The following is a 23,275-nucleotide window of genomic DNA, read 5'->3' as shown; positions in this document are numbered from 1 at the left end:
AGCTTCTACAATCTGAAGGTACTTTCCAGTGCTGTGAACAGCCAGCAAAGCAGACACAGAGGCCTCACGCTTCTCTCCAGCAGTCACACAGATTTGGGCACTATTCAGACAGGTGCTGGCAGCTCAGCTCACATGAGTCTGGGTGATGGTACCTGTGACTTTCCCGCCTTTCCTTCCTGAGTTCCTTGGCGAGAGGAGAGGCCAGGAGCTGATGGTCTTGATATTCTTCTTAATAAGGCTTTGTTCCTTTTGAGTGTCTGTAAACACTCTAAGCCATTATGTTCTCCTTTTTTCTTTTTTTGCACATATTAAAGTGAATTCACTGCAGATGGTGACTGCAGCCATGAAATTAAAAGACACTTACTCCTTGGAAGGAAAGTTATGACCAACCTGGACAGCATATTAAAAAGCAGAGACATTACTTTGTCAACAAAGGTCTGTCTAGTCAAGGCTATGGTTTTTCCAGTAGTCATGTATGGATGTGAGAGTTGGACTATAAAGAAAGCTGAGCACCGAAGAATTGATGCTTTTGAACTATGGTGTTGGAGAAGACTCTTGAGAGTCCCTTGGCCTGCAAGGAGATCCAACCAGTCCATCCTAAAGGAGATCAGTCCTGGGTGTTCATTGGAAGGACTGATGTTGAAGCTGAAACTCCAATACTTTGGCCACCTGATGTGAAGAGCTGACTCATTGGAAAAGACCCTCATGCTGGGAAAGATTGTGGGCAGGAGGAGAAGGGGATGACAGAAGATGAGATGTTTGGATGGCATCACCAACTCAGTGGATGTGGATTTGGGTAGACTTTGGGAGTTGGTGATAGACAGGGAGGCCTGGCATGCTACAGTTCATGGGGTTGCAAAGCGTCAGACAAGACTGACCACCTGAACTGAACTGAAGTGAATTCCAGAATAGAAAAATGATACACTTTGAACAGCTAAGGGGCTTCCCAGTTGGCACTAGTGGTAAAGAATTCTGCTGGTGCAGGAGACACAAGAGACATGGGTTCTATCCTAGGTTGGGAAGATCCCCTGGAGTAGGAAGTGGCATCTCACTCCAGGATTCTTGTCTGGAAAGCTCCATGGACAGAGGAGCCTGGACTACAGTCCAGGGGGCTGCAAAGAGTCAAACATGACTGAGCACAGAAGAACTGAGGGAACCCCTTTCCAGCACTTCTTGCTTACCAGAAAGGAGCAGCTGTCGGCGCGCAAGTGACCAGAAGGCCTGCCGCCCTGACTCAGTTTCAGCCCTTGTGACGTGAAGACATAAAATTAGCTGTTACACGCCCTCCGGTTCCCTCATGGTTCCGGCACTAGAGTTCATGCCTCGTCTTACCATCTTACTCTTTCTCACCTTGGTGTCCACTTACTCACATTCTCCAATCACTGAGCGCTGCTCTGCGTTCAGGACCTGTCCGTGAAGGAGGCAGATGAGTCCCGCACGCCTGCAGCCTGGCAGAGGAGATATTTTCCTAATAATTGCAGGCTTCTGGCTGTGATACATGCTTTGGAACAAGTGCCGTTGGAGAAGCGTTGCCCAGCCAGGGACACTGGGGAGGGCCTTCTAAGGAAGTGACACATGGCCGAGTTGTCAGTGAGCACGTGTGAGGCTTCGAGGCGAGAAAGGATGTGGTTTCTTGGAGAATGGGAGAGGCTCAGTGTCCCTGGGGCCTGCTGAGAGGGAGGAAAGGGCGAGTGATAGGTTAGAGAGGCGAGCAGGGCTCCGCTTGAGGAGGGCCTCGTGGGATTTGGGTTTTGGAGTTTATACAGAGTGATTGGAGGGTTTTTGTTATAAATGACATAGTCCAATATGCATTTGAAAATCTCACCCCAGATACTTTGCAGAGACTGGAATGGAGATGTGGAGAGACTAGTCAGGGACTGTCATGGTTAAGCTCAGGATCACCGACTGTGCCCTTGGAGGACGGGGACTGTTGCATGTGTCTTGGACTCACTGTGGGGCTTCGTGTGGGGCACGTGGGTCACCAGCATTTCTCAGGAACCATTGCTGGAAGCTCTGCGGGCACGCTGGACACCTGCGGTTGTGCTGGGATGCTGGATCTAGTTGGGGAAGGCCCCAAGTTGGCCACGTTCAGAGGCTCTGCTCTGGGCTCCATGGTGTCTTGCAGCCTGGCCCCTGGGGGTAAATATAAATATTTTAACTGAATTATTATTTGATTTACAGTGTGGTGTTTCTGGTGTACCGTAAAGTGATTCAGCCATACGTATATACATTTTTCAAATTCTTTTCCATTATAGTTTATTATAAGATATTGAATATACAGGAGGACCTTGTTGTTTATGTATTTTATATATAGTAGTTTATTTGTGAAAGTGAAAGTCTCTCAGTCATGTCTGACTCTTTGTGACCCCCTGGACTATACAGTCCATGGAATTCTCCAGGCCAGAGTACTGGAGTGTGTAGCCGTTCCCTTCTTCCCTCATAGCTCAGTTGGTAAAGAATTCGCCTGCAATGGAGGAGACCCTGGTTTGATTCCTGGGTCGGGAAGATCCACTGGAGAAGGGATAGGCTACCCACTCCAGTTTTCTTGGACTTCCCTTGTGGCTTAGCTGGTTAAGAATCCCCCTGCGATGTGGGAGACCTGGGATCGATTCCTATGTTGGGAAGATCCCCTGGAGAAGGGAATGACTACCCATTCCAGTATTCTGGCTTAGAGAATTCCATGGACTGTATAGTGCATGGGGTTGCAAAGAGTCAGACATGACTGAGTGATTTTCACTTTCACTCTCACTCTCCAGGGGATCTTCCCAATCCTAATCTGCTCATCCCAAACTCCTAAATTTATCCTCCTCACCCCATCTTGACTTTTTCTTTGGTAACCATTAATTTGTTTTCTATGTCTGTGAGTCTGTTTTCTGTTTTGTAAATAAGTCATTTGTATCACTTTTTAATATTTCACATGTAAGTGTTATTATATGATATTTGCCTTTGTCTGACTTACTTCATTTAGTATGATAATCTCTAGGTCCATCCATGTTGCTGCAGATGACATCGTTTCATTGTTTTTTTATGACTGAGCAATAGTTCATTGCATATATATATATAGACTACATCTTCTCTATCTGAGAAATTCTTTACATATTTTTAATAACAGTCCTTTATTACTTGAAGCCACTGTGTATTGACACCACCTGTGTGCTAGGTCCTTATAGTGTGATATTTTTCTCAGTAAAAATTCTTCAAAAAAGTTCTTTATTTTCACTTTGGGGATACTTTGGGATATTGGTTAAGATATGAGTTTGGAGACAGACTTCGTGGGTTCCAGTCCAGACACATTCACTGTGAGATGTTGGGCAAGTTACGTGATTTCTCTGTGTCCTGGTTTCCTCATCAATAAATGGGGTAATACTAGCGAACCTATCTCACAGGGTGGTGAGGATTTAATGCCTCAACACACGTGGGCCCTAGAACCATGTCTGAGACACAGTAACCATTTAGTTGCGGTTAGCTACCCAGCGCTCTCCAGCACTGTGTGACTGACAGATGAGGGCCTGCCGTCAGTAGGGGCTGGATTAGCACGCTCAGCGGTGCCCAGGGCAGGGGGGGAGCACAGCGTTGATTCTGCAGCCTGAGTTCTCAGACATTACTGTGTACTCTGCCGGAGCAGCACTCTGAAAGCAGAGCGAGCTTGGACCCAGCATAGAAGCTGCTAGTTTTTTCTGGGTCTCGACCCTGTTCCCCACTCTTGGGACCATCTCCCATTCCTGAGACCATCTTCTTCACCCCTTCACAGCCAGCCCCATCCTCAATTTAGCACTGCAGCTTCAGCGGGGCATCAAGACCATGGGTGTGTGAATTATAGCCCCAAGGATCTTATTAATAAAACACAGCTCACCTCCTACCACCCATCCTGCCAGACCTCCTGGTGATTATTACAGCATCAAGTCTAGACTTCCCAGCATGTCACCCCGTTATCATGTGTCCTTTATCTGATCCCCAGCTGAACTCTGTTCCAGGCACAGTGGTCTGCTCCCCTTTGTAACATGCGGTGAACTTCAGAGACCAAGCCTGGGACTTCCCTGGGGGTCCAGTAGCTAAGACTTTGCTCCCAGCGTGGGGGACCCGGGTTTGATGTCTGGTCGCAGAGCTAGATCCCACATGCTGCAGCTGAGTTTGCATGCCGCAACTAATGATCCCACGTGACGCAGCTAAGACCCAGTGCTGCCAAATAAATAGACACTTTAAAATAAATAATCAAAGACTCTGAGCCTTTCTTGTGCTTTTTCGCAGCCTGGGTTTTCTCGTTTCCTCCCTTCGAGTATGATTATCTGCCACGGCTCAGCCTTCACGCAGTCTTTTTGTCTGTTATCATTAGTGGTTCATATTCTTGGCCTCCTCCGCTGGACTGTGATCTCTTCAAGGACAGGGTCCATGCTTTCTCTGTCTTTGAGTCCTCTGTGGCCTCATGCCCGATAAATGCTTTTGGGGTTGAGCTCAATTCCATCGAGGTCTGAGTACCGTACGGAGCACAGCTGTGCTCTGTTGTACCAAAGAGAAACAGAAAGAACTGCCCTTGGGGAGAACAAGGTCCTTGGCACAAGGCTGCTGGCATGAAGGCTCTGTGGCCTTAAATACCCAGCTCAGAGAAGCTGAGTTGTCTCTCTCCTTTTCATTTTTTGGCTGCGCTGTGTGGCATGTGGGATCTCAGTTCCCCAACTAGGGATGGAGTCTGTGCCCCTGATTGGGAGCGTGGCATCTTAACCATGGGACTGCCAGGGAAGTCCCTCTCTTTTCTGAGGTTCCTTGAGAAGAACATTTGCTGCTTCAGCATCTGCATCTGTCCATGAAATCCTCCATGGTCTGTTCAGAATGTTCTTCTGTCTGCAAAGAACTGGCCACTGCTTGACCCGTTGTCTAAATAATGGTAGCAGTCTCTGTTCTCATTTTCCCGGAGTTGCTAATCGTTGATTCGTACCAAATTTAGACACTCAAGGCCTTCTCTGACACAGTAGGCTTTCTTTGTTGCAGAAACTATAAAATCTCGCTTTTAAAAGGGCATCTTTGAGGGAGGGGGTGATACAAAAGGGCTTAACAAAGTTGAGGCTAGTTTCAAGCCATGACCCCATTAAATCTCAGATTCCAGATATCCAAGGCTTGCTTTCACAATGCATGTGCTCTAAGATTTATAGACGATAAGACAAGCAAGTAAACCAGTAAGGGCCGTGAAATTCAAATAAAGGTACTTAAGAAAATAATATAGGATATGACATATATATGGCCCATACATCTTTGTATTTCCAGTGCTTACCGTGGTGCCTGGAAGTGGAAGTGAAGTCGCTCAGTTGTATCCGACTCTTTGCGACCCCATGGACTGTGTATAGCCCACCAGGCTCCTCAGTCCATGGAATTTTCCAGGCAAGAGTACTGGAGTGGGTTGCCATTTCCTTCTCCAGGGGATCTTCCCAACCCAGGGATCGAACCCGGGTCTCCCGCACTTCAGGCAGACACATTACTGTCTGAGCCACCAGGGAAGCCTAGTACATAGAAATAAAAACAGCTACCATTTATTGAGGTCTTACTGTCAGCTTGCACTGTGACATACATTTCATTTAATCCTTATAGGAATTCTATGAGATTTTGCAGATGAGAAAAATTAGGTTCAGAGAGGTTTATAATTTGTTAGCAAGTAAAGGATAAAACTTAATGACTATTGGCTATGATGGGACCTTAAAGCCATATTCAGGAAATATTTTAGAACCTAATTTTTTCCCTTTAGGCTAAAATCCCTTCTCCACACCTAAGTGAACTTCCATGTTCACACAATTTTGGCCTCTGTGTCAGTGAGGACCAGTTGTACAATAATTGGTTCATAGGCCGTTTCTCCAGCACGTGATTGATTTGTGCCACCAAGGAAGAAGACGGGGATGCAGGAAGCTTCAGGGGAGTATGGCGCACACGTGCCCGTTCACCCCTCGCTCCCCTTGGCTCCATTTGGTCACGTGCCCTGTTTTAGAAGTGCTCTCAGTGGTTCTCTCTGGTCTTTGATTTTGTACTTGGGTGCATAACTCAGCAGCCTTCCTTACACACCCCTTTATCACACTAGTGAATGTGTTTTTATCAGGATTGCTGCTGTTTGGTTACTGCTCTAGGTACAAAATCTGCAAAGAATTTGAGTGACTTGCCTCAATCTTATGTGATTTATAAGCTCTGTTATTTCAGTGATTCAGAACACATTAAAAAATATATATATATATACATATACAAATTTTATAGCAGAGATGTTTGCATTGATTTCCCTTTTTACCTTCATCTACATTTTGTATTGATCATTTCATGGAAGCAAAACCTTTGGCCTGGACCAAGTTAGGACCTAGAGGTGATGGGAGGGACTTCAGGCAGATGTATACCATGACTGTTCACACTCTCTCACCTGGACTATTGCATTAGATCCCTGTCTGGTCTCTACTTCGGTTCTTGACCCTAAACGACCAATTTTGACATATAATCCAAAGTGAAAATCAGACGTTGCTTTAAAAGTGCTAAAGTTTTCTGTGAATTTCTGTGAATTATCAGGATTGAGCAAATGAGTAACTATGTTGATGCGTTGGGGGCTAAGGATCTAAATGAAAGAAAGCGGATACAAACATGGAATAGAGGAAAGCAAGCAGAGGCCTAGTGATGTTGGGTCAGAATTCAGAATCTCAGCATAAACTCTCACACACACTCACAAGTCAATTCTAAGCTAGGTCTGATGTAAGGGCTTGGGAGCTATGATATCCCAGAAGCAGTGAGCGCAGCAAGCATCCAAATCTTGGTTTAAAATTTTATCACCTACTGAAAGGAATGGAGGGGCTCCTTGGAGAAACGGCAAGTTGCAGGGCTGGAGCAGGCAGAGCACAAAATAAGCCCAGAACAGCTTGTGCCAGGGAGTACAGAAGTGCTCAAAACCCCAGGGAGCATGTTAGGTACAGGAGCTAGTTTGGAACAATTTAAGCCTCAAAAGAAATAAAAGTAGCGGATTATAAAATATTGAAAAACAAGACCACATGAGTCTATGTTGATTATGTTGGTGCTTAAAAAAATGAGGGAGAGGGAAAGGGGAAGCTCCTTTTTATAGTAAAATGCCACTAATAAATTAGAGGGAAGGATCAAGTTGGAAAACCTTCATGTTGCAGCCACCGTGGAAGTATTTGATTCACCACTGAGTAGAAGTTAGTTGGGGAACAGAATACTTACACAGTCTAAGAGCGTCCCCCATAGATCACTTATTTCTCAGGGAAAAAGGCCCTTATACAGCAGAGCCCTGGGAGATGGCACCTTGACCAAGTGACTATCATAGGCGACATCACCTATCATGGGGTGAGTGTCATGGGCATCTCCAGGAGTGTCCTGTGGAGGGCCCGCAACCCTCTCCTGGGATCCCTGCTAACACACACAGATGAAGGCGTGTCGCCCAGAACAGGGGGCCTGAGCTCTTCACGCGTCAGGGTCTTCACCCACAGAGGAGGGCCGTGGAGCCAGGGTAAAGTGACATCTAAGTGCACGGTGTGTGGTGCAGGGTTGGATCCTGAGTGGGCGGAAGATCGCCGTAGAGGAGAGTTCAGGAGGCCTGAAGTTACACAGCATTGTTGTATTCCACTTTTCTGTTGCTGTGTTTCCATTTGGTAATTGCACTGGGTCATGTTCCAGGTGGTACTAGTGGTAAAGAACCTGCCTGCTGGTGCAGGAGATGTAAGAGACGCTGGTTCCATCTCTGGGTTGGGAAAATCCCCTGGAGGAGGGCATGGCAGCCCACTGCAGTATTCTTTTCCTAGAGAATCCCATGGGCAGAGGAGCCTGGCGGGCTACACAGTCCATGGGGATGTAAAGAGTCAAACATGACTGAAGCACATTAGCACACACGGAAGCACATGTAAGAGAATATCTTGTCTTTGAAGATACACGCTATTCAGAGGAAAGGGTCATAATCTCAGCAACTTACTCTCAAGAGGTTCAGGGGAAAAAAATGTACGTATTATACATATATATAAAGGGAGGGCGTGTGGCAGAATGTTGACAATGTGATATTTCAGTAATATTTTTTATGGTGATCCTGTATTTTATATGTTTGCAAATTTTACTTTTTTCCCCCAGTTTTATTGAGCTATAATTGACATATAACATCATATAGGTTTTAGGTATGCAACATAATGAATTGATATATGTATGTGTTGCAAAATGATCACGACAATAAATTTTGTTAATATCATCATCTTACATGGTTATTTATTTTTCATGATGAGAATTTTAAAGATCTACTTGCTTAGCTTTCTTTTTTTTTTTTTGCTTAGCTTTCAAATATACAATATGGTGTGATTACCTGTAGTCACTGTTTTGTACATTACTTCCCAGAATGTATATCTGGACGTTTTTACCTTTTGACCACCTTTGCCCATTTTCCTCATTCCCCTTGCCTGGCCTCCGTCAACTGCCAATCTGTTTTCTGTCTCAGGTGAGTTTCGTTTTATTAGGTAAATATATAAATAAGATCAGACGTGTTTGTCTTTCTCTAATTTATTTCACTTAGCATAATGCCTTCAGGGCCCTTCTGTGATGACACAAATGGCAGGATCTCCATGTTTTTTTATAGCTGAATGTCATGTAATATTCGTGTAACTTCTATGTATCTGAAAAAATTCAAAATAAAATGTTTAATTTCTAAAAAAGATAGGAAGTAGGTACTTCCCTGGTGGTCACTAGTTAAGACTTTTCCCCTTCCAGTGCAGGAGGGGAGGGTTCGATCTCTGGTCGAGGAACCAAAATCCCACATGCCTCACAGGCAGAAAACACAAAAGCAGTATTGTAAGTTCAATAAAGACTTTAAAAATGGCCCACAACACAAAGAATCTTAAAAAAAAAAGAAAAGAAACAAAACAAGAAATGACGTAAACAAAGCGAAATGTCAGTATTGCTTTAAACCTCTGGGTATCTCTTATATTGTTTTCTGTCATTTTCTGTATATTTAAACTAGTTAATCTCAGATGATAAAAATTAAAAAATAATATTTAAATACATTAAGTACTTTTTATTGCATCTTTACTAGAACATTTACTAGTCTAGTTAAGGCTATGGTTTTTCTAGTGGTCATGTATGGATGTGAGAGTTGGACTATAAAGAAAGCTGAGCACTGAAGAATTGATGCTTTTGAACTATGGTGTTGGAGAAGACTCTTGAGTCCCTTGGACTGCAAAGAGATCCAGCTAGTCCATCCTAAAGGAGATTAGTCCTGGGTGTTCATTGGAAGGACTGATGTTGAAGCTGAAACTCGAATACTTTGGCCATCTGATGTGAAGAGCTGACTCATTGCAAAAGACCCTGATGCTGGGAAAGACTGAGGGCAGGAGGAGAAGGGGACGACAGAGGATGTGATGGTTGGATGGCATCACCAACTCAATGGACATGGGTTTGGGTAAACTCTGAGATTGGTGATGGACAGAGAGGCCTGGTGTGCTGCGGTTCATGGGGTCACAAAGAGTCGGACACTGAGTGACTGAACTGAACTGGAACATTTGTTCTTGTATCTTTTTTCACTGGTAAACACATCATTGAAATTTTATTCACTGGACAGTCATCAGGTTTTACATTGGATTGATACAAGTTCTTCTTTTGTGTGGTCTAGACGTTCTGGGTGTGCTAAGGGACTTGGTTTTCCACCACAGGAAAGCAGCCCCTCAAACCACTGCTTATTTGTCTAGTCTGTTCTTGTGGGTCCTTCAGGTTGTGGTCTCTGTCTGACTTCCATCTCACTTCTGCTCCTGTATTTCGCAGACTGCATAATACTATATTGTTCACAACATTATTCTTGATTGAGTTAAAGGAGCCCTGCAGTTTTCACTGGAGGCTCACCAGCTTAACTGCATGGTTGCTTGGCTGTCCACGCTGTAGTCACAAATCCTGGGCCGTGTGGTCGGACTGTCATTCCCCTCTGTCAGGAGGGCATTGCACACTGATGGTCCTTTGTCTAATCTGGTAGACCCAGAAGCAGAAAACTGTCAGTGCAGAAATGCCGTGCGGTTTATTGCTTGGATGGGTAGTGAAATATCTAGACTCATTTAGAAAATAGCATTTGATTACGTTAAGGGGATTCCCAGGTGGCTCAGTGGTAAAGAATCCACCTTCAATGCAGGAGATGTGGATTCGATCCCTGTGTTGGGAAGATTCCTTGGAGAAGCGAATGACTACCCACACCAGTTGTCTTGCCTGGAGAATTCCATGGACAGAGGGGCCTGGCAGGCTACAGTCCACGGGGTCACGAAAGAGTCAGACACACCTTAGTGATAAACAACAACAGCAACAATCTTACCAAGGAGCAGATGTTAGTCCTGGTTGGGTTCTCTTTAAAAGCCAGGCTTAGTTGTGGAAAGAAAAGAGAACTGGTGAATCAGTTCGGTTTACAGGAAAATGAAACTGTCATTCCAATTCAGTATTTCTTTTCTTCCAGTTTGGATTACAAGAGAGTACTTACATTTTCACACTATTTTAAAATTCCTTTGCCGTAGGGTCAGTTCCTGCAAAGCAAAAGGCAGAAATGGACCATGTGGGACTTGTAGAATTCATTTCTTTGCTTGTGTTTGAGGCTAGAGGTGGGTTTGGGGTGAAGTTGGCTGGAGAGGTTAAAGGGGAGGAAATTGGTTCTTTTTTAGAGAGAGAAGTAATCCTGAGATTCTTGGAATTTTACTTTCTGTTATCATGGTTGGGATCTCTGAGTATTTGGCAAGAAAGGATCCTTTGGGGCAGACTTCCTTTGGTCTTATGTTGGTGTCAAAGGTGCTGAGACAGATTCAGACCTGTTTCGTTCTTAGGAGTGCTTGTTACTATTTCGTGTTTATTTTTCAGTGCTGACCACCGCCCATCTCTTTCTCTAACACACAACCAGGGTCCCTTTCTATGTGGTTATTCTCATTGAAACTGAGAGTTTATAATAGAATAAACTTTTGAGCAACTTTTTTGGGCAACCTTAAAATATAGCAAGAACTTTCAAGTCCAGTCAGTGCTTCACAGGTTGTATTATGACCTACCTGGACCGTGTGTGTGTGTGTGTGTGTGTGTGTGTGTGTGTGAATGATGTGTGTATGTATATAATTTATATTAAAGTCAATTAGAACCGTTTTTTGTTGTTGTTGTTTTGCAAAATTAAAACACTTTGCAAACTTTTACAGCACTATATCAATAGTAATGAGTGTAATTGATACCATTAGAGGCTGTTTTCCTGCTTCCCAGGACAGCAAACCCAGAACTTCCTGTTTTCTTCAAAGAAAGTCTCCTGTCTCCCTGCCTTTTTTTTTAACCTTCTCTGATTCAAGTTTCTTCAATAAACCATGCTTTTTGCCTTTTCTTTCTCATGTTTGGGAGATAAAGATGGAAACCCTGTTGATATGCCAACTCTACAACCCACTAGTCATGAGATCTCAGGGCCTCATTTTCCTCATCTTTAAAATAGGGTCAAAGTCCTCACCATGGGAAGGGCTCCCTTGCTTGCTTTTTGCTGCCCCTCAGTCTCTTCACTGTGCTGGTGACCAGTTCAGAGTCTCTTCTGTTTGCAAGTTCCTCTGAAGTCCTACCAGGCAGCTAGCCAGCTCTTTCCCTTGGTGCTTTGTTAACCCTGTGGTTTTGGTGAGTTTCATCGACTTTCCAGGAAGCCCAGTTCTTGCGTCACCCTCAGGTCCATGTAGCCTTTAAATGAGGAAGCAACACAGAAGAATTCCCACATAGCACCTGGGGAGGGAGTGCGGACGTGTGTTCGTCAGAAGATGCTGAGGGCTTGCCCAGGACTCACAGCCCTTCAGATGCTAGCAATGAGAAGAATGGAAAGAAAGCTTATCAAGAAAAAGAGGGACAGCCAAGTCCCGCCTCTGAGAGGGTTGGACCAGGCACAGAGCGACCTGCACTAGCCTGGCTCTTGCTGGCGATGGTCCTACGGAGAAGCTGCGCGAGCTGGCCCGCCTTCCTGCTCCCGTCCTGGCTCCGCTCCGGCTGGGAAGCCCTCTGGTTGTGCAGTGACGGTGTCTGCAGCTCAGAAACAGCCTTGGCAGTTCAGAGAGAAACCGTGACCTGCGTCCTGGGCTCCAGTCAGGGGTCTGCAGCGTGGGCGGGGGATGGTGTGACGTGGGTCTCTTGTTAGCAGATGCTGAACCTGCCACCACGGGGTCCTGGGAGTGCGTGTTTCCTGCCTGTGACTTTTCATCCTCTCTGGCCAGACTCAGATGAACGCCCACAGCTCTGTGTGCATCTCAGCCGGATGGACATGGTGGTGGTGTTCCCGGCGTAAACTGGACACACATTTCTTGATTTCCGTACAGTGTGAAAGGCAGTGCAGATCTCACGAAGCTACTGAAAGATTATTGCTGAACGATAAGACACCGGGATTCTTGGCCTCCAGAGGAGATGAATTCAATCTGGGGCTGGAGACGAGGCTGGATTGCCCAGAGCTTTTGTGTAATAAAGTTTTATTAAAGTACAAAGGAGATAGAGGAAGCTTCTGACATAGGCATCAGAAGGGGGCAGAAAGAGTACCCCCCTGCTTGTCTTTTTTTTTTAATTTTATTTTATTAGTTGGAGGCTAATTACTTCACAACATTTCAGTGGGTTTTGTCATACATTGACATGAATCAGCCCCCTGCTAGTCTTTAACTGTATGTTATATAGTCACTGGCAGTCTGTTAATGAAAAGAAAGGAATGTCTTAAAATTCAGAATGGCACCAGGCCCCTCATCCATAAGTTGCGTTTTGTGATAATTTTGCCACCAGATAATTCATCCCAGGCCATAAAACGATTGACTTGAATCTTGTAGAAGGGCAGATTACCACACAAATAGTTTCATTTACATAGATTAGGGGAACAATATCTGAGTATAACATACTGGTTTGTCAAGTAGTTTGAGCCATTTGGAGGAACTTAGAGTCTGGGGTAAATGCATAGCACATTAACATAGCTTTAAGACAAACATTTCCATAAGAAAAATGTATTGGTTAACTCAAAGTTTGAGAATAGCTAGCTTCAGGTGAAACCAGGTGTCATGGCAACACAGCATTTTAAGAGAAACCTTTTAAATTTGTATAGAGAAGGAAAAAAAAATATTGCTAGTTAGTTTCCTCCTGCCGCTTAAGAGAGATAAAAATGTCTGACACTTGCAGCCTATTTCCTCCCTTTGGAGACCCCTGGCCTTCCTGCCTGTTACCCTCTCACTACCCCCTAGAAATCCGAGTGTCTTCATTCAGCCAACACGTGGCAAAGAGAGGCAGGCAGACCACAGGATCCAGGCTGGAGGGTCACTGCCGGTCAGGGACTCTGTCTCCTCAGCTGTGAGAGTTGCTTTCTTACCACTAATTGAGATATTATTTATCGTAGTACTTGGGAACATCTTGGGCCTTCCCAGGTGGCTCAGTGGTAAAGACTCCACCTGCCAAGGCAGGAGATTTGGGTTCAATCCCTGGGCCAGGGAGATCCCCTGGAGAAGGAAATGGCAACTCACTCCAGTATTCTTGCCTGGGAAATCCCATGGACAGAGGAGCCTGGCACGCTGCAAGTTCATGGGGTAGCAAAAGAGTCAGACATGATTTAGCGACTAAACACCCTCACTGCCTTCTCCTGCCACAAGAGTGAAGGCCAGCCCCCCCCCCCCCCCCCCCCCACAAAGGCTTCCCTGCTGACTCCCGGCAATGCGGGAGACCCGTGTTCAGTCCCTGCATTGCAAAGATCCCCTGGAGGAGGACCTCCCCGTGGGTCGGGCACCCTGCCCACTCCCAGTATCCTGGGGCATCCCTTGGACAGAGGAGCCTTGTAGGCTGCAGTCCGTGGGGTCGCAGAGTCAGACACGACAGCAACTCCCCAGCAGACGGTGACCCTTTGCGGGTGTTCATGTCCCTCACAAAGGGATCGGGGATGTCCAGCCAGTGTCTCCCTGCGGTTCTGTGCTCTCTGCAAGGTGGGGAGGGAGGAGCTGGGCACCCCCTCCCGCCCTTGAATCTGTAACACAGCCTGCTGGCCACTTTGTACCGGAAGACGTAGCACTCAGCGTGTGGCTGTCGGGGACCAGGTCCTCTTTTGAGATGCAGAGTTTAATGTTGCTCCCATTTGGACGTCCCAGGAGCTGTAAGTCAGTGGTCAATCCCAGGCTGTGGGTGGCGGCAGGTTTAGGTGCAGCATCGTCAGAGCCGTGCGGCGGGGAGGGCTGGTGCCCTCAGGGCTGGTGCCCGTGGCCCTGTGGGTGGAGGGGCGCTGCTGGGCCCGCGGAGCCTCAGTGCCAGCGTCAGCCTGATGTGGCGTCAGCCCTGCACCCAAAGTTTCATTGGCCCATTTTCCACAGTGGCCCCTGTGAGTCAGGAGGAGTCTACCAGGCAGTAAGTAGCGGCAGCCTTCTTGGGGAGACGCAGGCCTCTGTTTGCAGAGGAGAGAACGAGGTCCAGAGCCCCTCACAGAAGAGCAGCAAGTTATGAGAGCCTCGGGGGGGTCCAGCTCCCCAGTCCGCACCCCACGCCCCGCTCCCTGCCTGCGGGTTGGCACTTGGGAGCATCTGCCTTCTGAACATACACCACTTGGGCTGCAGTTCTGGCCTCAGCCTTCTTTTTGCTTAGAAGAGATGGAAAACTTGATTTTCCGTCCAGGGATGTATTACCAAATGTTGCGCCAGCTGTCTCTTCCTCAGGCTGAGCGTTCACTGTTTCTTTGTTGTAAAAAGTTCTCTTTTTCCTGTTCAGTTTTCTGTACTGAGTCCTCCTCCATCCCTACTCCCCACCCTCCATGGACTAAGTTGCTTCAGTCGTGTCCGACTCTGTGTGACCCTATGGACTGTAGCCCGCCAGGCTCCTCTGTCCATGAGATACTCCAGGCAGGAATACTGGAGTGGGTTTCATGCCCTTGTCCAGGGGATCTTTCTGCCCCAGGGATTGAACCCACATCTCTTAGATCTCCTGCATTTGGCAGGTGGGTTCTTCACCACTAGCACCACCTGGGACCATCCCCCCGCCCCACATCCTCACCCTAAACTAGACCAGCTCTGCCTGTTTCCTTTATGCATGTTTGGCTCTGGTTCCTTTCCTGCTCACTTTTCCTTCTTAAACAGTGTTCTCTTGGTGGCCGCCTGGGTGCTCTCTAGGTGCAGCGTGTGGGCCTTGCGCTGCGCTGGCTCCTCTTCTGAGCACAGGCTCTAGGCTCCATGCGCTTCAGTAGTGGCGGCGCCTGGGCTTAGCTGCTCCGCGGCCTGGGGAATCTTACTGCAGCAGGGATCAAACCTCTGTCCCCTTCCCTGGCAGGAGGCTTCTCATCCACTGGACCACCGGGGAAGTCCTCACTATTCCTTTTTATGATGGTGTCTCTTCTTTCAAGAGTTCTTCCCCAGCTGAGCCCAAGCTGCTGTCATGTCCAGCGCTGGCCAGAAAGCTCACAGTAGTCAGCTTTACCACAGACTTGGATGTTTGGTTTCGGTGCTGGCCTTGCTCCTGTCTCGGTGCTTGGTGACTTAGCAAACACGTGCGAGCCTGAGGCTGGTGGGAGGGGGCGTGCGGCGGGAAGGGTCCGCGCACCGGCACTGACGCTGACTTGAAACGCTCTGTTCTTGCCCCTTAGGCACCCAGATAAGCTGCTTCTCCCCCAGCTCTTTCTCGTGGCGTCAGGCCTCCTTTGTGGACTCGTACTGCTGGGCGGCCGTCCAGCAGCAGGACTCCTTGCAAGGCGATTCTGGAAACCTTCCGTTGTGTCTGCATAAGGTAATGGGGGGTATTGTAGATCTCACCTCTTTGCTCTGCCAGCGTGCGAACTGAGGTCCGGAGCGGCTGCACCAGTCCACAGCCGCCTGCGGCCAACCAGGGCTGTAACTCAGATCATAAAGCCATAGCATGTTAAAATCGGAAGGAACCTCCAAGATGACTAGATCCAGCACCTTCCTTTAGCAGATGGGAAACTGAGGCCCTCTGATTTTAGCTCTGTAATGGCTGGCACCTCATGTATCTCAGTCACCTTTCTACCCTTAATGCCCAGGGATGTCTGAACCATAGGAGGCTCTCAGGCCATTTTTTATGCCTCAAGGAGCTTTGTTAGAGAACAGCAGAGCTGGGACTCAGAGCTTCCACCAGCTCCTATTCCACCACATGCGGGACCTCTTGGAAAAAGTAAGGACCAGCCTAGGGGTCAGTAGCTTCCAGCCTGTGTGTTACTCCACCATCAAGAAGCCCAGCAAAGAATTCATCTGGGGGTGTTGGTTGCAGCACAGCTTTTGGCAGACACGCTTTGCTTTCCGATGGGTCCACGTGCTGCAGGGAAGGGAAGATTGCTCCCCGGGAGATAGCAGTGTCCTGCAGAGAAGAGGAGCAGGCCAGGAGCTCCGTGGCCAGGGGACCGTGGGGGCAGGGCGCACAGCGGCTTTGCAGTGTGGGGCTTGGGCCAGAGCCCCCAGGTTTGCGCAGGAGAATGTTCTCTGCATAATGAAAGGGCTCCACTGGGTCTTCTCTGTGCTTGTGAAAGTGGGACTTTGTTTCAACTTGTCATTATTTTCAACCACTGGTCTTTTTGTCCATCATGAAAACAAGTAGAATGTTCATGTATCTTGGGACTTCTCATCCACCAAGGAAAGCATGGTATGTTATCTTCTAAAAAGCCAGAGGCCAACATTTGAGGCTCTCTTGCCTTGAGCACATAGCATCCTTCTTTTTTAAAAAAGAACAATGTAAATCATTTTCTGTGACTCAGACTTGTCTGTGTATCACGTGCCATTTGGCACAATGATGCTCTCCACAGACTCCTTTCTTCTTCGGGATTGGGCTTGTCTCTCTGACTTCTGCCTTGGCGTTGATTGTGTCCTCATCAACTTTGCATGACTTAGTAGCCAGGGCAGCAGATAATAAGGATTTTCTGTGTGAATGGGCATAGTTCTAGAAACTGAATGTCTGTTTGCACATCTAAATGCATGCTGTTGTAGTCTGGTGGTGGTTTAGTTGCCATGTCATGTCTGACTCTCGTGACCCTGTGAACTGTAGCCCACCAGCCTCTTCTATCCATGGGATTTCCCAGGCAAGAATACTGGAGTGTTTGCCATTTCTTTCTCCAGGATTATCTTCCTGACCCAGGGATCGAATCCACATCTCCTGCATTGGCAGACAGATTCTTTACCACTGAGCCACCAGGGAAGCTCTCTTGTGGTAGTTTAAGTCCATTTATTTTAATGGTCTTCTGAGAATGGAAAGTTGTGATCAGTGGCTGGGCTAGGCACTGATGGATCCACAGAAGAAGAATGTATATTCTGGGATTGTCCAGTGTAGGAGGTGGCAGGGATGTTAGAGACCGAGAAACTTCTAGAGCAGGAAGACGATCAAAGATTCTGATCCAGAAGCATTTTACATGTGAGGATAAGGGCATCTTGGGAGGTCACGTCCAGGAGTCACAAAACTAGTTGCTGGCTATAAGGTGAAAATCAGGTCTCTAGGCTCCTTTTGTCTCTGCAGGGTTGGGAAAGTCTTGTAGAACAGTGTGGGTAGCCAAGCCGTAAGTTTTTGATGTTAGTGAAAGATGGAACTCTTTTTCTGGTGATGGTAGTCTGGCTTGTTTTGGTAGAAGTTTGGCTGAAACTCAGAGTAGAGGTCTTTCCAGATTCACAGGACTGGAGACACAAAATTGAATGGGCCAAGCTGGAAGGACCCTGGTCAACGCCCTAGGCTTGAAAGGCCATTGCTGAGGAGTGAGGGGTAATGCAGAGTTCAGCCAGCCCTCGTAGGGTCTAGAGCCTTGATTCGAAGCATTTTAGCACCAGTTAAATGAAGGGAATTTGGGATTGTCAGTGTCTTTGGTCTACTGCCAGCCAGAAGCAAAATTAAGGCAGTCCTCACTGGAGGAAGTCACTTCGTCCAGAGCCTCAGACCCTTGCTCCGGTTTTTCACATATGGTGTTCAGCACTCAATCAGAAATAACCGGAGCACAGGAGCTGTCCCAGAACTGGAAAGAGACCCTCAGACCGTGAGGGCGCCCTCAGCCCGTTGCCACTGTGCCTGCCCAGTGTACCCAAGCAGCGCCAACCCCCTCCTTTTGGTGAGTGGAGGAGCCCCTTCTGACCAAAGCCAGACCCCCGTGTCACCCACCTGTGTTCTGAATCCCCCTCCCGGGTTATAGGGACACCCCTCCCCATCTTTCTCGTCTGCATCCTCAGCCCTTCCCTTCCCAAGCGCTCTCTTCCCAGTGACGTTTCCGCCTCTGCAGTGCGTGGTCTTGCCGAGGTCACCTCCGCCCTCCTTGTTGCTCAGTTACTTCTCTCTCCGGGGCGTGTGCTGCTTGGCTTCTCGGGTGTCCAGTCCTGAGGCCGCACCCTCCTGCAGGTGCTGTCTTGTCTCTTGCAGCAGTGTCGCCCTTCGCCCGTCCCTGAGAAGCTGGGGTTCTCTCCCAGGGCACCTCCTCGGCACCCCTCCCGGAACCATCCCAGGCTCCGGTTCCTCTTTGCTACTGTGGACCGTTGACACCCACGTCTTCACCCCCAGCCTGGCCCTCTCTCCTGAGCTCCAGATCCACATGACCTGCTGAACCCCAAGCTTGGACCCTTGGAGGTCTGGCTCGCGCCTCCAGCACAGCTTCAGAGCTGACCTTCTGCCCCCTTCCTGTCCACACTGTGACCTCTAGCTCGGTTCATGACACCAGCCACCCTGTTAGATCAGCCACAGGTCCGAGGGCCACTGCGACTCTGTCTCCCTCCCCGCATCCTGTCCATCATTGAGCCCCATCAGGTCTGTTTCCTTAGGCAGCTCTGAGCCCTTTGCTCCTCGGTCTGGCCCCCGGGACTGCCTGTTATATCGGCCGCGTTCCACACGATCACAGGGGCACTTTTTGGCATGACTGTCGTTTTCCTGGCTTCCCTGATAGCTCAGTTGGTAAAGAGTCTGATGCAGGAGACCCCGGTTCAATTTGTAGGTCGGGAAGATCCACTGGAGAAGGGATAGGCTACCCACTTCAGTACTCTTGGGCTTCCCTTGTGGCTCAGCTGGTGAAGAATCTGCCTGCAATGTGGGAGACCTGGGTTGGGAAGGTGCCCTGGAGAAGGGAAAGACTACCCACTCATTTCCCTAGACAAACACCTCCAGTGTCCTTATGAAATGTCTCTATTTCTTAAAAAAAACAAAAACAAAAAACTATTTTGGCTAACAAGTTCACTCTCCTTTCTGGCCCTGTGAACCATTGCCCCAGCCTCACCTCCACACCCAGCCCACCCCCTCTGCACCCAGGGGCTCCGACTTCCTGCAGGTCTCATGTTCTTGGTTGTTTCACTCACATTCTACTTTGAAAAGCCTTCCCAGCCCCGAATCCGGGGAACTCCTAATTTGGTTTTCTAGTCTCAGCTTAAATGTCGTTTCTACCTAGAAGCTTCCCCTGAACCCTAGACTGAGGTTGTTGCCAGTTCAAAGTGCTTCAAGGGCCAGGTGGGTGAATGTGAAGCTTCCAGGAATAAGACTGTGGGCCGGCTGCGTAGACAGTAGACCACACGCCCTGCCTCAGACATTCAGATCCTAGAAATGGGGCAGCAGCTGAGCAGACTATCATCTGTACCCTACCCTGGTCTGCGTTGCTTGGTTGTGTATTCCCAGAGCAGCCTGCCCTTTTCCTGGAATCACCCTGGGATACGGTCATTATTTGCCTTGTGTGCTAAGTTCCTTTCGTCATGTCCAACTCTTTGTGACCCCATGGACTGTATCCCACCAGGCCCCTCTGTCCTTGGGATTCTCCAGGCAAGAACACTGGAGTGGGTTGTCATGCCCTCCTCCAGGGGATCTTCCCGACCCAGGGATGGAACTCTGTCTCCTGCATGGGCAGGTGCGTTCTTTACCACTAGTGCCACCTGGTGCTTGCCTTAATTCTTCTCAATTTATTCTTTATTTCCAAGACTCTTTAAGTTCCATGAAGGCAGAGACCATGACGTGTCTTGTTCATCCCTGTGCCCAAGGACTATGCACCGTCCATAGTCGGTGCTCAGATCACATGTGTGGACAGGAGGTGAGGAACGAGGTGGCTGCAAGTCCTGATCAGAACCAGGCTTGGTTCTCCTCCGGAGCCTTCTGACTTGTGCTCACGATGAGGGGGTTAGAGGCACAGGGTTTATGTGAACACTTCTCAACTCAGTTCTGATGTCAGAGCTAACACCAGAAGACCCAGGGACTTCCCTGGTGGTTCAGCGTTTGAGAATCTGCCTTGCAGTGCAGAGGACGCAGGTTCAATCCCTGGTCGGGGAACTAAAATTCCACATGTCATGGGGCAACTAAGCCCATGCACCACTGTGAAAAGTCCCACATGACCAACTAAGACCTGACGCAGCCAAAAAAAAAGAAAAAGCAGACCCAGAATCGCCCTGAGGAAGTCACTCAGTGGAGCACTGGCGTGGGCGAGGGCGTGACTGACGGTGGTGTGATTCCTGCTGGAGCTCCTCTGCACCTGCTTTTTCACGTCTCCGGCCCTTGTCCCCCTCCCTCTCTCTCCCACCCCTTATTCCTGGTGACGCGAACCTGAGCTGTCTCTGGTGGAAATGTGGGTGCACTCAAACGACCAGCAGCTGGCACTCTAGGACTGTTTGATAACTGGTCTTTTTTTGAGTGTTCTCTTCTCTTTGTTCAAGTTCATAAAGTAGGCAGCCGTTAGGCACGATTTCTTTCTGAAACAGACAAGCCAGTTTTTTACTGAAAAACAAACAGACAGAAGAAGAAACTTAACGGAGTTGTCAGATCTTGCTATGTTTTCTTTTTTTTTTTTTTTTTTTTTTTTTAATTTTTTAATTTTTCAGTGGGTTTTGTTATACATTGATGTGAATCAGCCATAGAGTTACACGAATTCCCCATCCCGGTCTCCCATCCCACCTCCCTCTCCACCCGGTTCCTCTGGATCTTCCCAGCCCAACAGGCCCGAGCACTTGATACATGCTGTTCTTTCGAAACTTCCCACCCTCCCCTTCTCCCACAGAGTTCAAAAGTCTGTTCTGTACTTCTGCGTCTCTTCTTCTGCCCTGCATATAGGGCCATTGTTACCATCTTTCTAAATTCCGTATATATGTGTTAGTATACTGTAATGTTCTTTATCTTTCTGGCTCACCTCACTCTGTATAATGGGCTCCAGTTTCATCCATCTCATTAGAACTGATTCAAATGAATTCTTTTTAACGGCTGAGTAATATTCCATGGTGTATATGTACCACAGCTTCCTTATCCATTCATCTGCTGATGGGCATCTAGGTTGCTTCCATGTCCTGGCTATTATAAACAGTGCTGCGATGAACATTGGGGTGCACATGTCTCTTTCAGATCTGGTTTCTTCAGTGTGTATGCCCAGAAGTGGTATTGCTGGGTCATATGGTAGTTCTATTTCCAGTTTTTTAAGAAATCTCCACACTGTTCTCCATAGCGGCTGTACTAGTTTGCATTCCCACCAACAGTGTAAGAGGGTTCCCTTTTCTCCACACCCTCTCCAGCATTTATTGCTTGTAGACTTTTGGATAGCAGCCATCCTGACTGGCGTGTAATGTTACCTCATTGTGGTTTTGATTTGCATTTCTCTGATGATGAGTGATGTGGAGCATCTTTTCATGTGTTTGTTAGCCATCTGTATGTCTTCTTTGGAGAAATGTCTGTTTAGTTCTTTGGCCCATTTTTTGATTGGGTCATTTATTTTTCTGGAATTGAGCTTCAGGAGTTTGCTTGTATATTTTTGAGATTAATCCTTTGTCTGTTTCCTCATTTGCTATTATTTTCTCCCAATCTGAGGGCTGTCTTTTCACCTTACTTATAGTTTCCTTTGTTGTGCAAAAGCTTTTAAGTTTCATTAGGTCCCATTTGTTTATTTTTGCTTTTATTTCCAGTATTCTGGGAGGTGGGTCATAGAAGATCTTGCTGTGATTTATGTCAGAGAGTGTTTTGCCTATGTTCTCCTCTAGGAGTTTTATAGTTTCTGGTCTTACGTTTAGATCTTTAATCCATTTTGAGTTTATTTTTGTGTATGGTGTTAGAAAGTGTTCTAGTTTCATTCTTTTACAAGTGGCTGACCAGTTTTCCCAGCACCACTTGTTAAAGAGATTGTCTTTTTTCCATTGTATATCCTTGCCTCCTTTGTCAAAGATAAGGTGTCCATAGGTTCATGGATTTATCTCTGGGCTTTCTATTCTGTTCCATTGATCTATATTTCTGTCTTTGTGCCAGTACCATACTGTCTTGATGACTGTGGCTTTGTAGTAGAGTCTGAGGTCAGGCAGGTTGATTCCTCCAGTTCCATTCTTCTTTCTCAAGATTACTTTGGCTATTCGAGGTTTTTTGTATTTCCATACAAATTGTGAAATTATTTGTTCTAGTTCTGTGAAAAATTTATGTTTTCTTTAAGTAGATGCAAAGAAGCTTAGTTGGAGGGGTTCTCTGAGGCTACCAGACCAGAGGTTTTCAAACCTTAGCGTTATCCATGTGAAAAAACAGCTGGGCCCCAGTCAGACTACTAAGTTGACGCCTGTGGGTTTGAAATCTGTGAGATTAAGGCCCGGAATGTGATTTTTGTCCACTTTTCAGGAGAATCTGCTTTTGCTAGGCCAGATTAGGTTCCATTGTAGACACCAGTCATCTAAACCAGTGACCAGTGTTTCCCAAACTCTGTGTGCACGCAGGTCACCTGGAGATCTTGTTGAAATTTAGATTCAGACTTTCATATTTCTTTGCTTGTCTTATTTTGTAGTGGTGGTGGTGGTACTTGTTGAGAACTGGACATTGTTGAGAATATATTGTAGCCCAGCCAGATAGGTTACTAAACAGAAAAGCAAATAACGAAGCAATCTTGGATGAGGGAGGGATCAGAATCTGGAATCCAGAGTTGCTGCCATACAGACTCAGATTCAGTAGGCCTGATGGGGGCCTGCATTCTGCATTTCTAACGAGCTCCCAGGTGATACTGAGGGTGCTTGTCTGTGGATCACTTGTTGCAAAGCAAAGATCCCGGGCAGGGGCTGGCAGACTGACGTACGTGCTCCAGCCAGACCCAGCCCGTCACCCGTTTCTGCAGATAGTTTCATTGGAACACAGCCACGCCCACTCCTGTACACATTACCTGTGTCGGCTTTTATACTGTGACAATCACCGAGTTGTGACAGAGGCCATATGGCTCACAAACATTTCCTGTCTGGCCCTTTGCAGGAAAAAGTTTCCCACCCCGGATCCAGAGCTCCTAAGCCCTCCCAGATGATCCAGTGAAACAGAACTCATCACCTCATGGAACACTCCGTGCCATGTTCGTGCCGATCTTTGGGAAAGTTTTTCCTTGCTTCCTTGTGACTTGTTTCTAATTCTA

At 47.3% G+C, this 23,275-nt stretch overlaps 1 protein-coding gene across 1 annotated transcript in view; it reads left to right on the top strand.

The window, feature by feature from the left end:
* Window positions 1-23,275, top strand: part of PANX1 (pannexin 1) — a 53,050-nt gene that overhangs the window by 19,582 nt on the left and 10,193 nt on the right. The window contains exon 2 of the mRNA XM_065936786.1: window positions 15,563-15,702. Within this exon, the coding sequence (XP_065792858.1) occupies window positions 15,563-15,702 (140 nt within the window). The remainder of the gene's footprint in view (window positions 1-15,562; window positions 15,703-23,275) is intronic.

Source organism: Muntiacus reevesi, chromosome 5 (genome assembly GCF_963930625.1).
Source record: "Muntiacus reevesi chromosome 5, mMunRee1.1, whole genome shotgun sequence".
Lineage (NCBI taxonomy): Eukaryota > Metazoa > Chordata > Mammalia > Artiodactyla > Cervidae > Muntiacus > Muntiacus reevesi.
This window is presented reverse-complemented; position numbering and strand designations above follow the sequence as displayed.